We start from the raw sequence: 17100 nt of genomic DNA, 5'->3' as shown, positions 1-17100 counted from the left end.
ATCGATAATTATTGATAAGTTTTATGTTTAAAATATATGAAATACTGCCAAGGTGACTTTTCCTGTTTCATCCAGTTTTCGCTCCATGCCGTTGTTTTTTTTTATTTTGAAGCAGTTATGAGGCGCAGCAGGAAAACTTTGAACTGCTGCTGCGCAAGCTGCTGGTTGCTAGGCAACCAGTGAGAGAGTGAGTCAGTTGATTCCACCTACCTAGCTTAGCTAGCAATGAGAAGCTGAGCAGCTAAAGACTTTTCTCTGCTCAGGTCAGTGAAACTATTGCATATTCTATCAGAAGTATCTATTGTGTCTATTGTGATTTATGTTTTCTAAGGGCGGCCATATTTGCAAACTGTCTTCTGAAAAAGCTTAAAACACCCATTTTCTTTCTTTATCATTTCATATTTAACCAGGAAGTTGCTAAAATTGAAGTGACAACTTCAGTTTGCAACGAGTAAATAAATGTCTGTAAGTGGTCTCAGTTGGTGAAACTGATTTTATCTCATTGTAGAACTGCAACTAACAATTTTGTTAGTAATCAATTATTTTGACAATCGGTTAAGAAATTTCCACATTCTGCAGAATTTTTGTAATCAGCTTTCTATAAAATATTAGAAATACAGTAAAAAGATGAAAATAACTTCAACTCAATTCCCTTTTTAAATAGGAAAACATCACATTTTGTTCCCTGAAATGCAGCAGCAGCATTCATTTAATGAATGATTGATCATTTCTTGAAAACAAAGCAGTTTTGGAAGAACAGACTTAGATTTGAAAAGGTTTATTTCTTACCTTAAATGTGAAAAAACCCCATAAATTTTGTAGTTTTTGCAGTATGTTGCTCTTTCAGTAAATGACCTGCATGTTTCTGTTAATGATTAATCAATTACTGAATTAATTGATTAATCTGCTTGATCGTTACAGTCCTAATCCAGACTACGAGTCTCATCCCTGCGATGCAGGATTATTATTCCTCAGTAGAGACACATCTTTTTACCAACGGAGCCAACATTATCAAAGTGAAATGACTCAGGTTCATTTTTAATTGAAATGGTAAAAACTATTTATTTTTATGCAAAATGTTTGAATGAAGCAAGCAAATGTTTTTCTATTTGCTAAATGCCACAATAATATACTTTTAAAAAATTTTCTTTAGCCTCTGAAGCGTCATTCATGGAGCTTCTCAACAGTTTGCTGAAGTTCTGGTCCATTCCTCCGGACAGAACCAGTGAAACTGGGTCAGATCTGAAGCGTCTTTTCAGATCTGCATGACTTTGATCCATTTTGCATCTCTTTGAGGTCTCAGTCCATCTGGAGCAATTTATGTGCAATCTTGAACTTTCTGTCTGGCGTCGTTTGATGTTGATTCAGTACTCGACGTTCTTTCCACATGATGCAATTTATTTTGTGACTTACTCAAGTTACACCCCCACATCATGATGCTACCTCCCCCGTACTTCAGTTAGGCTTACAAATTCACCCCCTTCTACTTCCTCCAAATGCAGCTACTGTCATTTTGCCCAAATGCTCCAGAACACAGAACACGTCTCCATGAATTAGGCTGTTTGAACTAATTTGGGTTTCTATGTTGATTTGGAAAAGTGATCTTCCTGTTGGAGTTTCAACACATGTTGGCACAAGAAAGAATAAATTACATCCCCACAGCATACATATATATATATATATATATATATATATATATATATATATATATATATATATATATATATATATATATATATATATATATATATATATATATATATAGTGAGCAGTGCTACTGTCTGGAGGTTCTTCAGTCAAATCAGCGCCGTTTTCTAGCAGAAGGCAGGAGATTAAACAGTCCAGGGGAAACCTCACGGTGCTCTCTTTCATCAAGCATCTGTCTTTGAAAACACAGTCTGAAAAGTGGAGTAAGACCCCAACAACTTTCTCACCAGGTCTCACCACACAGTGTCGTCTTCCTGTCAGTCATGCTGCAGTTACTGTATCAAGATGTGATGCATCAGGATGCAGAGGGGGATTCTTGCTCGCCTCAGCCTCTTGAGGAAGCGCTTCCTCTGCTGAGGTTTTTTCAAACCAACCTTTGCACCTTTTTCACCACCTGCACTCCAACACCATAATACAATCCAGAATACAAATCTATATGTTTTTTAAGCTTTCCTGTCCTAACGATCAGTTATTTCTGTTGAGTCATTAATCACATTTTAAATGAAAACTATATAAATCAACAAAATGAGCAACATTTTCATTTTTACTGCTAAATGTTTGAATAAATGGCCAAGTGACCTCTTGTTTGAAAAGATTGGAATCCAGTTAAATGGAACTAAAAATCTCTGTTTCTAACTTTAACTATGCTTCGTTGAACAGGCTATGATAGGCCTATGTCCTATACAAATCATCTTCATTGTATTTTTTGCACAAAATCATTCTTCAATAAAGAGATTTCAGCCTGCTATTTTGAGTTGTTTTAGGGCCTCTGTCGCTTTAAATCCAAAAAAGCCGCTGATGGCCACGCCCCTCCAACCCATGACAATGGCTGTAAACAGATGCACAACTATACAACCATACATCTTTGAAAAGCAGAAGTGGAGCCTCCTGCACAACTAACACAAATGCAGCAAGTGGTTTCTGGATGGCAAGTCAACAAATAAATGCTCGTCTTTTCCAGCAGCCATTGTACAGCGCACACAGTGGTAAAACCAGCTGACCAAACGCCCTGGAACCCAGATGTGGTTGCTGGGTAACGGGCTGGGTTCTGCTGGGATTGCTAGGTAACGGGTACAACTGCTGAGTTGTAACGTTACATTCCGGTAAACTTTTATATGTGATAAATGATGCGACTCATTTTCCAGACACAAAAAACATTAAATTATTGCCAAAAACCAGCCGGGTGTTTTCTTACAAGCAGCTGAAACACAAATGATGTACAAAAACACACAAAATGTGAATTTTGCACCATAAGTGCCCTTTCAAAACCTGATATTTTACTGTATGGTATTCTTCTCATGGTGATTCATAAAAAAAGAAGGAGGGGAAGGAACACGCGCACACACACACACACACACACACACACACACACACACACACACACACACACACACACACGCACGCACACACACACACACACACACACACACCCAACACAGATGCCAGTTATGGCTATTGGCAGCATTTGTCTGCAATTTGTTTGAAGTTCTCAGCATCAAAAGTTGTCTCTCTTCCTCTTTTTGGGTTAAAGATAAATCCAAACCAAAAAAATTCAAGAAAGTCTTATTGTGAACACACACACACACACACACACACACACACACACATGCACACACATGAACACACATGCACCAGACCGCACTGTTTCAGCAGAAACCTGACACGGTTATTGTGTCTCTCAGGCAGATCTTCTTGTGTTGCTTTCTGCTCCTGTGTCTCACTTCTTCATTTTGCTTCTGAGGTCGTGCATACACCAGGTGCAGGCTGCAGCCGCTGCACGGCTCTGCGCCTGAAACTACAGCCTGCAGCGCCTTGTAGAGCAGCTTAGTAGAACAAGCCACATCAGATAAGGAGAGTCAGGTCGTTTCTGTAAGAGGAAGATCCTGACATGGCAAGATGTGAAGCTGCGCTCTGTCAAATCTGAGTCAGTTCCCAAAAGGCGGCAGGTTGGGCCGTGATTCAACGGACCGATGTTTCATACGGCGAAAATCACTTCGTCTCTCCTTCAAAGCAGCCAGGTTTACTTACTTTAAAGCAATACTGGTTCACTTAGAACTTTATCGCAATAATTTGTGGTGCTATTGAGGTAAAAATGATGACAAACGATTTATTCCTGGTTTTTAGGCACAGCATTATGTTGCTACAAACAGTATTCTTGAAGAACATTCCTTTTTGAAATCAGCTTCTTCAGGACACAACTTACTTAAGGAAGTTATTTATATCACTAAATGAACTGCATTCATCATATTTTCCAATCTACTGATATTTATTCATGGATAAATATCAGTGGAACAAAGTGGAAAAAATAGTAAAAAAAAATAAAAATAGTAAAAATAACTTCATCATTATTTGTAATTTATCAAGACAAAAATATATTAAAGTTCTTAACATGATAAGAAGTTTGTCACAGTAAATGATAAACGATGCGATAAATGCCCAGCACAGTTCTTCTTCTGTTGTTGTTTAGTAGCATTGCTTCCTCCACACTGACCCCTACTGTTCAGAAAGCATCCTGCAGCGATGACATTGGCTGTAGACATCGATGTGGTCGTTCAGTTCAAATCAGTTCATTAGATTACTACTAATTTAGTAATCTACTAATAGTTAACTGAAATATAAGGCCTACAAAAAAAGCAATTTGATGATAAAACAACATATTCCGAGCAGCAATTAAGCCAAAACTGCACAAAAAACATACAGATTTTTCATTTAAGATAAAAACATGGGGTTTAGCCATAGCTCCTCAAGTAGCTTCACCTGTTATTGCATTGTAGGTAATAAAATGTTTATTTTCTTATTTTTAAAAAAAAGTATTTGTTTATTTTGCATCTTTTAATATATTTCTAATATCGTATAAAAAGGCTTAAGTGGATAAATGAAAAATCTGTAGAATGTGGTATTTTAAAAACAATTAATTGATCATCAGAATAATTCGTAGATTAACTGATTTCTAAAATAATCGTTAATTACAGCCTTAGTTCAATTCAGCTTACAGATAATGGCAATATTCCCAAGATTTAGGAACAACAACCCTGAAATACACAAATGGTACCATGCAGGTTCAACATAAACAGATTTTTATTGATGGATCAAATTTGTCTAATCCTGATACTGAAGATTGCACTAAATTGGTACCAAAATGGTTTTCAGCTTGGTAAATCAATAAATTATTCAACTTACATCAAGTTTAATTGTATAGCACATTAATTTTAAAGTGTTTTACGCCATGAAAGCATAAAACAGTAACCAACCATAAATCAAGCAAAAAATGTTACATTTTGTCCAATCATCAGGCAAATATGTTGATCAATCTTCCAGTAAATCAGAAGCAAATCTAAACAGGTGGGTTTTTAGCCTTGATTTCAACATTTTTCTGGAAGTTTAATAATCTTAATAACTTCAATAAACCAGTGGCATGTTGTGTTGTTGCTCATTTTAACATAAAAATGGCTGAGAACGTGCAACTGTCAACAATCCTGACATTTTAAAATCCTGTTTACACTAAATAATGGGCGGAGCTTTGTGTAAATGGGCGGAGCTTTGTATGAGCAGGCGTTTCCCAGAGGATTTCTCAAACATGCAAGAGAGAGTTAAAGCAACACTCCAGGTATGTTTCTGAAGAAAGGAATAACAGGAGGTGTAAAGCTCATGATATATAGCTCAAAAAAGTCAATTTCACATTTTATCTCTGCTTTAAATCAACATTAGACTCTAATCTTCACCTCTCAACAGGAACTCTGTGTTTTATTCTCCAGAGATAATTCCTAAAGATTTTCTGTCCTGAAGACGTAACAATGTGACAGAGAGAAAGAGAGAAAACACAAAGAGACAAGGCAGGTCACAACCCGGCTGGTGTTTTCATTGGCTGCATCGCTAATCTGGAAATCTAATCTGAACAAGTAAGGTAGCCAAGCATCTCCTTCTATTGAAGCAAAGCTAAAATTAGCTCAGTAGACTCCTGATCCTGTTTCAAAGATACTGACTGCTCATACATACTCCACACCTTGCATACCTGAGCTGTCTCGAGGAGATAACTACAATAAAACGTAAAAATAGACGACCTGCTGCTATAAAAGGTGCACTGCAAAACCTCAAAATCTAAAGTATTTTCGGTCTGGTTTCTAGTAGAAATATCCTAACCCATTTTAAACAAGATAAAACTAACTTACAGTAACTTCACAGCAAAAGTAAATAATTCCTTAATATTGACAAAAAAGCACTAGTTTCACTGGCCGATTATTACATTTATTTCACGTTCAATGGCCACTACACCGTTGCCTAGCAACCGCTGTCCAGTCCAGGCCGTCTCCTAGCAACCATATCCTAGTTCTCATCAGATTTTTTCACTAGTATTGAAGATATTTAACACATAGGAGCTTGTGCTAAGTAAATAAATCCTTAGTATTGATGAAAAAGTTCCATTGGCAGATTATTATACTGGTAACCAGATATTTCTCCCATTTTTCAAGTGAAATAATCTGCCTCTTTTCCCCCCCCCAACATTAGCTTGAATTAGTTTTGTCTTAATTCAAGCTAAGCTATTTCCAGTTGAAGACTAGATAAAAACACTTGGTAATATTTTGTGTTTTTGCAGTGTGATAGATATCCTTGGTGAATTAACGTAACATAAAACATAAATCTATAAAGTATAAGTTAATCTGGACTCGATTCATCCCCCAGTGTGGGATCAGATTACAGAAACTGCACATGAACTGTGACGCTGTACAACTAGTTTAGCAGGTTTATACAGTGCAGAGAGACAGACACGTAGAGGAAGCTTTATGTGGTCAGAGCGTTTTCCAGCCAGAGAAATGTTGACTGGGTGCATACCATAAACTCCAGTTCCTCCAGTCAGTCAGCAGAAAACCCCACTTATCACCAGGTCTGGTATTTTTACTGGCAGGTACTCTGCTGAAAAACTAAAACAAGTTTTCATAACTTTATTTTTAAACAGTCAACATTTTGTATTTTATTTATTTTACTTTTTCCTGTTCTAGATTAAAACCGAGTATAACAGTGAGTAGGCCAGGTGAGCTGGGTAATTAGTAGGTTAATAGGCTTTGGCAGCCAGCCTGCAGCCTTAATGGTTTCAACTTTATGAAAGTGGCTGGGTTTCCATAAGCTGTTGTAGCAGAGTTTGTTATTTTGTCATTCATGGCAGCGATTCACTTTACTTGAACCTAAAAGTGAGAAAATAAATGAGATTTAGTGGATCTTCGTGTCACTTTTGAAGCTGTCTTCTCCAGAACAGTGTGTGTACACAGAGATCAATGGTGTGGATTCACAGTGACCCGCTGCATCACGACCTGGTGCTTTACTTCACTGTAATGTCACCGTTTTTTTTTTCTTTCATAATAAAGAATCGACTGACCATCTGGTAGTTAAACTTTAATGCTCTCAGTGTTTGAATCCCAGCCCATTGACATATAGGCACTAGCAAGGATAAGCAGGTATAGACCATGATCTCAGAATCCATTCACACCAGTTCAGTCTGCTTGAATCCAACTCCAGTCCATGTGTCTAGTCAAAGCCTGGTTTGTTTGTGGAGGAGTGAATGAGTAATTGACCAAAAAAAGCAAACTCTGATCCACCAAGTCGTATGAGAACGCCAAGACCACTCCAAAAGCAGGAAGTGGACTGCAGCCCACAGCATTCTGGGTACATGCAACCACAACAGATGAGCTAGTCTAACGCTAGCTGGAGAAATTAGTCGTGTTTTTACCAAAGACAAAAGAGAATCCTCCAACTGCTAAAATCTGACGCTACTCCATTTTTGTTTAGATTTCATGAGGAATAAAGTTGCTCTCAGTGTCTTCAGAGGTTTCTGTGTCATTCCCTTCAGTGGTTCTTCATGCAGCGCCCCCACAGGCCAGGAGGGGAACAGGTAGCTCAAAGGGTTTGGCTGGTTTGACTCGGCATCAGTGTGAAAGAGATTCTACTTGAACCCAGGTAGAACTGAGTCTACCGGACCATCAGGTGTGAAAACAAACGAAGAGAACCCAAGTGGTCAGGTTAATCCCACTGTGATGTAATTTCCAATCACCCCACAGTGAGTGAACCATCTCCACGGCAAACTGAGATTAAGACGTCATTATTGCGTCATTGCTGCAGCGGGGCGTGTGTAGGCGGGGGTCAGACGATGTGACAGCTGTGACGCCAACGGTGGAATCTGACTAGTTGGCTGCCTGGTTCAGGTTCAGATCAAACCGTAGGAAAGCAGTGGGGGAGTGATAACTTTCTTTGACATCACTCTTTCTGTCACTATAGAAACAAATGAGCGCAAAGATGGATAACCTCTTAAAACGACATTACAAACTGAATCTGACAGCACTGAGTTGAAACGCATCCAGCTGAATCTGACTTTAAACGACGAGACGCATCTGACATAAAACCTGAACTGAAAACATCAAAATGGAGGCAGAAGGATCCGTCTAACGGTGATGAGCACCAAGCTGCTCTAACAACACTTCTTACATTTCTGATGCTTTTATAAACTTCAATACCAAATTAATCACATGCACAATATTTCTACATGTTCATTTGTATGCAACATATGAGAAAGAAAAAAAGTAAGAAGTGAGTATTTGGTAGGGCCAGTATTTGGTAACGTGGTCATTTCAATTAATTCATGACATTTAAATTAGTTAAACATTTTAGTGCGTTTTTTGCGTGTTATTTTTAAAAACAAAGGTTCCAGGGGGAACTTTCGTATGTGTCCGTTTCCGGTACGCCCATAAATCTGACGCTAACGGTGATGAACGACAAAGCCTCTGCTTTTGCTTCAAAACGATCTGATTGGACCCTGGAAAAGACTGTTGTGTTCAAGTTGTGCTAACGGGAGTTAGCCTATCAGCAGAGCTGTTCAAGCCTAAAATAACATCTCAATGCTAAACATGTTGCTAATGCTAACGCCCACAGCCCACTTTTCTAAAGAAGCTCCATGAATGGTCAGTTTCTGACACTAAAGCTGAACTTTTCTCCAGTAACCTGAAGATTAAAAACAATAAAATCTTTATTATTGAGCTCATAAGTCTATTTATTCAATAATTTAGCAACAAAAAGGTTTTTTATTGAAAATATTGCTTATTTTGTAAATACTGTTTCTGATTAAATTGTATATTATTAATTACAGATCCTGAAATTAATCTGATTAAAATATTTAACTGAGTTCTACCATTAGTAATATCATAATTATACATTTCTGGAACTGTTTACGTCCAGATTTACTGTTTGGCGTCTCCTGATGCAGCATCATGTCGGATAAAATGCGACATGACCGTTCTGACTGCAGACGCTTTAAAAAACTATTGGTTATGCTTTATATTTAGTTTTCTATATGGAGGTGGCACAAATCAGATATTTTTTGATGTAAAGATCAGAACTATTTGTAATTAATTGCGATTAATTAATTAGAAACCCTGAAACTAACTTGATTTAAAGTTATAGTCAAGTCCCACTGCTAGTATTGAGTAATACGCAGGACATGAATGTATTAGCCAAAGTTTCAAACTGAATTGTAATTTACCTCTTATTAAAGTTATACTGAAGATAGTTCATGTATTGTCATACAAGATAAATTTGTCATCATTTGCAACCATAGCTGGTTAACATGCACATGAATAAGCAAACACTCATGTAGTTTCTCACCAGTTCGGATGATGCAGAAGTGTTGCATTTCCAGTGTGAGCTAAGCTACACAGTGTGAAACGGTAGAAAACACGTGCAGTCCCAGTGTGCTCTGTCGCATGGATGAGTTTTTCTTTTTTCCTTTGTGTCAAAGTGAAGGATGGCCAAAAAGGCAAATCTCACTTTACAGAACAGAACAAGGTCACCTAATCTGTTTGAGAGGAAGTCAGTTCGCTCTACAGAGAAGCAGCTTTGCATCTGCTTTGTTAAAGTCAGTTTATTTGCAGAACATGGAGAAAAACCGCCTGACATTTAACTAACAGATGAGACTAAAACCCTGGAGGCCACACTCACTCAACAGAACTTACAGGTATTTATAATCAAACGTATTGAAAGCTAAAAAGAAAACTAATATAACACAGCTTGAACCTTTTCTCCTGTCATATTTAGAAACAGGCTGTAGTCGCCTTTCTTTACAGGCATATCTTTGGGCAACACAAAGATAGATTAAAACAATCAGCTGTTCCACACAAATGATCAGGGATTACCAAACTGCTCGGCCTGTAACCTAAAAATACATGATTATTCCTTATTCACTTATTTAAAGGATATATTACTTAATGAGACATTTAGGCATAGTTCACACTAGTCGGATATTTGAGGAAAACATTTTTATGTGTCTCTTCATCCACACTAAAACTAATATCAACAAAACTCCGACCAAAGTGCAGATTTTAGAAAACTTTGTATTTTGTTTGCGTGTTTACGTGGGGAAACGGAGATTTACGGCCCTGCGCCATGTTGCATTCCTAACCGAAAGTCATGGTTGCTTTGAGGCAACAAAGATAGAAAAAAATGTGATTTTTAAATTACTTTCCAGCTTTGAAAAAAACAGAATGGAAAATTCTGACATATTAATGTTGGTAAAGTTTAGATTTGTTGGTTTTCTGGGACCAAAATATAGCACTGAATTATCAGAAACAAACTTTAGACATATTTGCAGATCACAGCAGCAGCTAACGTCTGCATCAGTAGCTGGTTTTGCCTGCAGCTCTCAGGATATTGACCTACTGCATGACTTCATTAACACAGATGGTACATTTGGACACAAACACTCTGAAAGCAGATTTAGACCTAAAAACAGCAGCAGACTGAAGTGTAAATGCATCTGACAGGAGGATGAAGCATCACCTTTACTGAAGGGTTTCCTTCATCACACTGAAGTGAGAGAAGGAAGTTTCAGAAAAACTGACTTCAAGATTAGCTCCAAATTCCTGTTTCTACTGTCCAAACTGCAAAAACACAAAATATTACCAAGTATCTTACCTAGGTTCTTAAAACACTTGAATTAAGACTAATCTAACTTAAAAGTTACTTTTCAGCTGTTGGAATTAGGAATTATTGACTTAAAACAAGCAACATATTGCTGAAAAGTTACTCATAAGATAGTTGTTTTATTTCCAGTTTCTTACGATGTATTACTGAAAACTAGACCAAAAGTCTTGGTAACATTTGTGGTTTTGCAGTGCAAATCAGTCTTCAGGAGAAACCCCTGAAGATTAGAACCAAATCTGAGGAACAAAATCCAACCAGCTGTTTCAATCCCACCAATGTTTGACCAGAAGAGAATAAAAACATCAACATGTGTGGAACAGACGGTTGAAAACAGGGAAACAGTTTTCAGGCGATTGTGATGCAGATGTGCTGCTGTGATACCAGAGAATGTGTTAAAGGGAACTAATTATGCAAAATTCATATTTTGCACATTTTTGTACTTCCATTTGTGTCTCAACTGCTTCTAAAAACAGCCCAAAGTTGATAGTTCCCATAAGTCTGAACCGTAAGAGATCTGTGCCATCTTAGTAGGCAAAGTATGGCAGAGCCATGGCTTCCAGAGCAACAACAAGAAAATATGTGAACAATCTTAACCGATGCGCAAGAGACAGATACATGAACAAAATGGCTGCTGTCGGGATGAGACGAAGAAGGAAAATAAGTCAGACGATGTGGACTCGCTGCCTCCGATCTCACACTGTGACACAGTTAGACACCAGTGAACAGGAAGAGCCTCACCTGAAATCTAAACATGCATACAATCAGCGTTTAAATGGATTTGGAAAGGACCAACTTGTTATTCATGCTTTTTGAGTGAGTAACAAGTGTCCATCTTAGCTAGAAGCTAAGAGCTAAATTAGCGAAGATAATTTTGGTAGTTCAGCAGCAATACAGTAAATATCACTGATATTTATCAGAGGTGAGTGGAGAACTCAGAAACTGTTATCAAGTAATAGTCATAAGGCACTTCTGTTGTTTATAAGTTAGATGGGAACGAGGTGGTTAGTCCACTGTTGTCATAGCAACTGCCTACCAAAATGGCTGTCGGTCACGAAGTTCACGGAAATGCGACGTCACACGAGAACTATTTTTATAAGTTCATGTATTTTGGTGTCTGGAAAATGAGCCTCTTTCCAGGCACCAAAATACTGGACCTGCAGCAGAAACCAGGGAATGAAACAATGGAAATAAAAGATGACAAAAGTTAATTATGCAAACTTAACAACAAATATCTGCATTTACTTCACTTCTCAGCTTCTCTGCAACAGGATTTTGGGAGCCAACAAAGTAGGGTTGAAACAATTAATCCGATTAATCGTGATTAAATGATTATTGAAATAATCGCCAACTAAATAAGCAACCAATTAATCGTTGACTGGAGAACACAGACTCAGAAATGGGCCATCAGCTGAAGGAACAACACACTCAGAGCAGAAATTAAGCCAAAACTTTACAAAAAAAATATTTTGCATTTAAAATAAGAAAAAAAACAACAACCGCTGTCTCTTCGGGTGACAGAGTTTTAGCTTTAAATTTTATTTTAAAAAATCTCCTATCAGAAGCTTTTTCTATGTGATTATGAATCAGAAACATAACCACCAGATCAGCCCTGCAGTCAGTCCAGCAGAAAGTTCAACTTTTCACATTTGTTAGAAGAATTTCTTAGCTGCAGACAGCAAAGAAATGCTATTGTTGCACTTTAGCCAATAAAATGTTTATTTTCTTTAATTGTTGATTTATTTGCATTTTTCAACTGCTGCAAATAAATCGTCAGAATATTAATTACTAAAATAATAGTTAGTTGCAGCCCGACAACAAGATAAGAATGTTTTTACCGACTGAGACCGCTTAAAGAAATGTTTCTACTCATTCAAACATTCTCATGTTAACTCCGTGGTTAAAAATAAATAAATAAAGACGCGGAACGTGTTGAGCTTTTTCAGAGGAACGCTTACAAACATGGCCGCCTCTTCAAGCTGCTTGTGCCACTTCCAAGCTGGCCACGCTCTGCAGAGCGCCTAACGAAGCCGCCGAGGTGATTTGGTTGTTCACGCTTCGCTCTAACGCTCCGACCTGGAAGTTTAAAAACCTCCAGGATGAAGGAGCAACTTCTGCCCAGTCCGCAGCCTGGACCGCTACGTTCATCACCCCAAGAAGGCAAGAAGACGACGACATCAAAACCAACCGCACTGCAAAAACACAACAGCTTAACAAGTATTTCCAGTACAAATATCTTGAAATAAGACAAAACTAACTTACAAGTAACTTTTTAGCAAGAAATAGAAGCTTGCTTTAATTCAGTAACTCCTTGATATTGATTTTTAAAAGGTACTAGATGGCAGATTATTTCTCTTATAATGAGAATGTTTTTACTTCTGATAGTTTTGTCTTAATTCAAATGTACTAGAATATTTGCACTAGAAACTAAACAAAAATTACTTGGTAAGATGTGTTTTTACAGTGTAAGGTCCAGACTGTCCCAACATGACCAGCAGATGTTCCAGGACAAATCCAGCTTATAATCTATTCCCTAATTTACTGGACCAACATCTCCACAGACTTGAGCATCAGCTGAACATCTGCAGGACAGAAACCAGCATCATGTTCATTTGGTAGATTTAGTCGCTTAGTTTTGATACAAACCGTTCAGCAGTAGGAGGGATTTCTGGTAAGTGCCAAATTAAACCAACAAGCCACAGAGTGACAGATGGCAGGATAAATTTAAGAGAGGACAGAAATACGCAGCTGCAGTTAAAGATCCAACTTTAATAATAGGAAGTGCTTGAGAGAAACTTTAACAAAACTGAATCATTTAAAATCTCATCTGAGAAGAAAAGGCTTTAAGCAAAAGTTTAAACCTTTATTTTATGAAACTGAATGTTTCAAAAGTGATTCGAAGAGAAAAAATGTATCCATTCTTATTACAATACACAATGAAGAACCGCAGCTTTGAGTGGATTGTGTTTTTTATATATATTTCTTCATAAATACTTTCACTTCACATCAAACCACTTCCTCTGGCAGCTGCACTGAACTTATGATAGTGATGAACCAGTTCAGCTTCATGAGCAGCTCACAGAGGAGCTCAATATTAAAAATAAGAACTAAAACCCAGCAGGCTGCTGTTCTGGATGAACGGAGAAACGCTTCAGTGGAGGCGACCCAAACCAGCGCCGAATGGCCAAACTTCACCCACACCGCAAAAACTGAATCTGAACCAGCACTTCTGGTGCAAATGTCTTCACACACGAACTAAAACAAATCTGACACATTTAACTTTTCAACATGTTATAGGAGTTTAAGTCAATAATTCCTTAGAATTGTTGAAAAGGTTCTAGTTCCACTGGCAGATTGTCTTCTCTCATGGGAAAAATATTATTGGAACAAGAACTTTTTTATCAATATTACAGAATTTTGATCCTATATCTTGCTAAAAAGTTAGTTTTGTCTTATGTCAAGTGTACTCAGATATTTAAACTAGAAACTATAGAAAAACACTTGCTTAAATTCTGTGTTTGCAGTGTTAAACTGAATATTTATGATTTAAAACTTGGTGAAAATGTCTCACGAAGCGTTTAGGTGGAGTTTTTTCTGATTTTTGGCAGCCATGTTGTCAAGCAGCAGCCCAGGACTCTGACCTTGTAGACTTCTCCGTAGGTTCCCCCTCCGACTCGCAGCAGAATCTCGAAGTCGTCCTGAGGGTTCTTGGTGGAGATATCCAGAGCGGCCCTCTGATGGAAATCCATTCTGATGTGCTGAGACATTAATAATCCCCCTTAAGGCATGTCAGAGCTGCCTCTCACACACTCGCCGTCATCCACATCAGAGGAGGTAAGCTGCTGAGTCTGACTCGTTTTGGGCTCAACCGCTGCCGCGCGCACACACACCTTCCTGTTTGTTTCTCAGCCTGCAGCAGCAGCAGCAGATCCTCTGTGACTCCCTCCCTCCGCCTATCACACCTTCCTCTGTTCTCTAAAGCATTTCTGCTGCTCATTTGCATAATCCCATGTTGCTTCCTGTTCAGCGTGTGTGATACATACTGGCTGTCAGAGCAAAACGTTAGCAGAGCTCACTCTGGATTAGCTTGCAGCTAAATCATCAGAGTTTAGAGAAACACATGAGAACACGCCATGAACACGTCTGGGTTTTTGCACGTGTGGCGTGAAAATGATTAACTGCAGTTTGGGGTTTTTTCAGTGCAAGTTTCAGTCTGAGCTTTACACCCACTGAACTGTGTGTGTGTGTGTGTGTGTGTGTGTGTGTGTGTGTGTGTGTGTGTGTGTGTGTGTGTGTGTGTGTGTGTGTGAGTTTGTTTGTAATACCTTGTGGGGACCAGTCGCTCCTCGTGGGGACCAGTTAGTCAGAGTTAGGGCTAAGGTATGAATTGAGTTTTGGTTGGTTAGGGCTAGGGTTAGGTATGTGATGGTTAGGGTTAGGAAAAGGGTAAAGGTAAGGGTTAGGCTGTAGAAATGAGTAGAAATGAATGGAAGTCAATGGAAAGTCCCCACAAAGATAGCAACACAAACATGTGTGAGTGTGTGTGTGTGTGTGTGTGTGTGTGTGTGTGTGTGTGTGTGTGTGTGTGTGTGTGTGTGTGTGTGTGTGTGTGTGAGCTGCAGCGCTGCAGAAAGAGTCACTCATGCTTGGAGCTCCCTTTTCTGCTTCCTGTTCATATCCTGTTCAAACGAGGGGCACCCATTACATGCTGTTAACAAGTAAAAATTACTTTAACGTCATCTTGATCAAAAATTTGTTTCATTGTGTGAATATTTTTTATTGTACAGTTTAAAAAATATTTTGTGTTACATTTTTAATACAACTTGAGTTTGTCTCTAAAAAAATAAAGTTAATTTGAATAAAACTGTCTCGACTGGAAGGACTGAGTTTGATGCACTGTAAAAACACAAAATCTTGCCAAGTATTTTTGGTCTAGTTTGTAGTGCAAATATATCAGAACATTTTAAATAAACCAAAACAAACTTACAAGTAACTTTTTAGGAAACTTGATTTAAGTCAATAATATCTTAATATTGATAGAATAGTTCTAGGTCCACTGGCAGATCATTTCACTTAAGACATTTTTCCCATATTATAATGTCAATTTATTTCTGTAGCACATAAAAACAACAGATATTGACCAAACTGCTGCACAATTAAATGTAATAAAGCACATTATCCAACCCTACATCATTGAAAAGTTGATGTGAAACCAACAGGGATGCAGCAAGGGCTTTCAGGATGGTAAGTCAACAACAAAACACTTGTCTCTTCCAGCAGCCATTGTACAGCGCTTACAGCGAGAAAACCAGCTGACCAAATGTGCTGGAGCTCAGCCTAGGTTGCTCGGTAACGGGCTGGGCTTCTCTGGGGTTGCTAGGCAACGGGCTGGGCTTCTCTGGAGTTGCTCGGTAACGAGTGGGGCTTCACTAGGGTTGCTAGGTAACGGGCTAGGCTTCACTGGGGTTGCTAGGTAACGGGCTGGGCTTCTCTGGAGTTGCTCGGTAACGAGTGGGGCTTCACTAGGGTTGCTAGGTAACGGGCTGGGCTTCACTGGGGTTGCTAGGTAATGGGCTGGGCTTCACTAGGGTTGCTAGGTAATGGGCTGGGCTTCTCTGGGGTTGCTAGGTAACAGGCAGTGCCTGCTGATTTGCGACTTTACATTCCAAAGGTTTTTGAAACGCCTCATATTCCACACACTACACAGCAAATTCAAAAGTGTTAAATGTTTTGGTGTTAGTAGACTTTGTGCAAAAGCAGAGTTAATTTTACTCTAATAATGTCACTTTCTGTTTATGTAAGTCTGGGGTGTATATTATTAGTAGTTAAACTCCAGCGTTAAAACAAAGTGTTTCCGTATCAAATCTAGAGGTGTTAAAATAGAATCAATAACTCTTGACCTCTGAACTCTGAACTCCACCAGCGGCTCTAACACTGAAGGAGTTCATTCACTGCCTCCGCCCCAGAATCACAGATTCCCACCGAAGCGAAGCGACAGAAGCCAAGTCATTTCATATTTACTCCCCACATGTCTGAGTTGTTTACTGCGCTTGGTTAGTTATTTTTTTTCTGAGATGGTTTATAACTATTATTTTGAGTTGAGCTCAACCTGTATGACAGACGGCTCGGTGTTAGCATATGTAGCTTAGCATGCCGAATGTTAGTGGAGTATAAATGTTGGAAAAATATCGAGCCGGTGAAGATTTAATCAAATTATTGGCTAACTTGAACAGATCCGTAATAATCTGGAGTATGTTTTTCATTATATTGAACGTTTACATGCATATTGGTCAGATTTATCAACCTTTCTGATCGATTTTTTTTCCTTTGAAAAAATGTAAAAGGCTTTTTCACGTTGAGAGCATTATTCCCGCTGTTGTGTCTTCTTATACACGTTTTGCAGCATGTTTTAATCCTTTTATTGCCTTTTTGTAT

General features: G+C 38.4%; 1 protein-coding gene across 2 annotated transcripts in view; it reads right to left on the bottom strand.

Moving 5' to 3' along the window:
* The window catches only part of map4k1 (mitogen-activated protein kinase kinase kinase kinase 1), a 55435-nt gene that overhangs the window by 31809 nt on the left and 6526 nt on the right, over positions 1-17100 (bottom strand). Inside the window, exon 1 of one of the 2 annotated variants that reach the window (XM_014995521.2) lies at positions 14307-14582. The exons of the other annotated variant lie outside the window; for it this stretch is intronic. Within the exon in view, the coding sequence (XP_014851007.1) occupies positions 14307-14432 (126 nt within the window). The 5' untranslated portion in view covers positions 14433-14582. Of the gene's footprint in view, positions 1-14306; positions 14583-17100 lie in introns of those variants that run through there. 2 annotated transcript variants of the gene reach the window in all.

This window comes from Poecilia mexicana, unplaced genomic scaffold, assembly GCF_051168715.1.
Source record: "Poecilia mexicana isolate PSO_F unplaced genomic scaffold, ASM5116871v1 scaffold_13, whole genome shotgun sequence".
Classification (NCBI taxonomy): Eukaryota; Metazoa; Chordata; class Actinopteri; order Cyprinodontiformes; family Poeciliidae; genus Poecilia; species Poecilia mexicana.
Note: the sequence above shows the minus strand (reverse complement) of the source record. Positions and strands in the feature narration are given on the sequence as shown.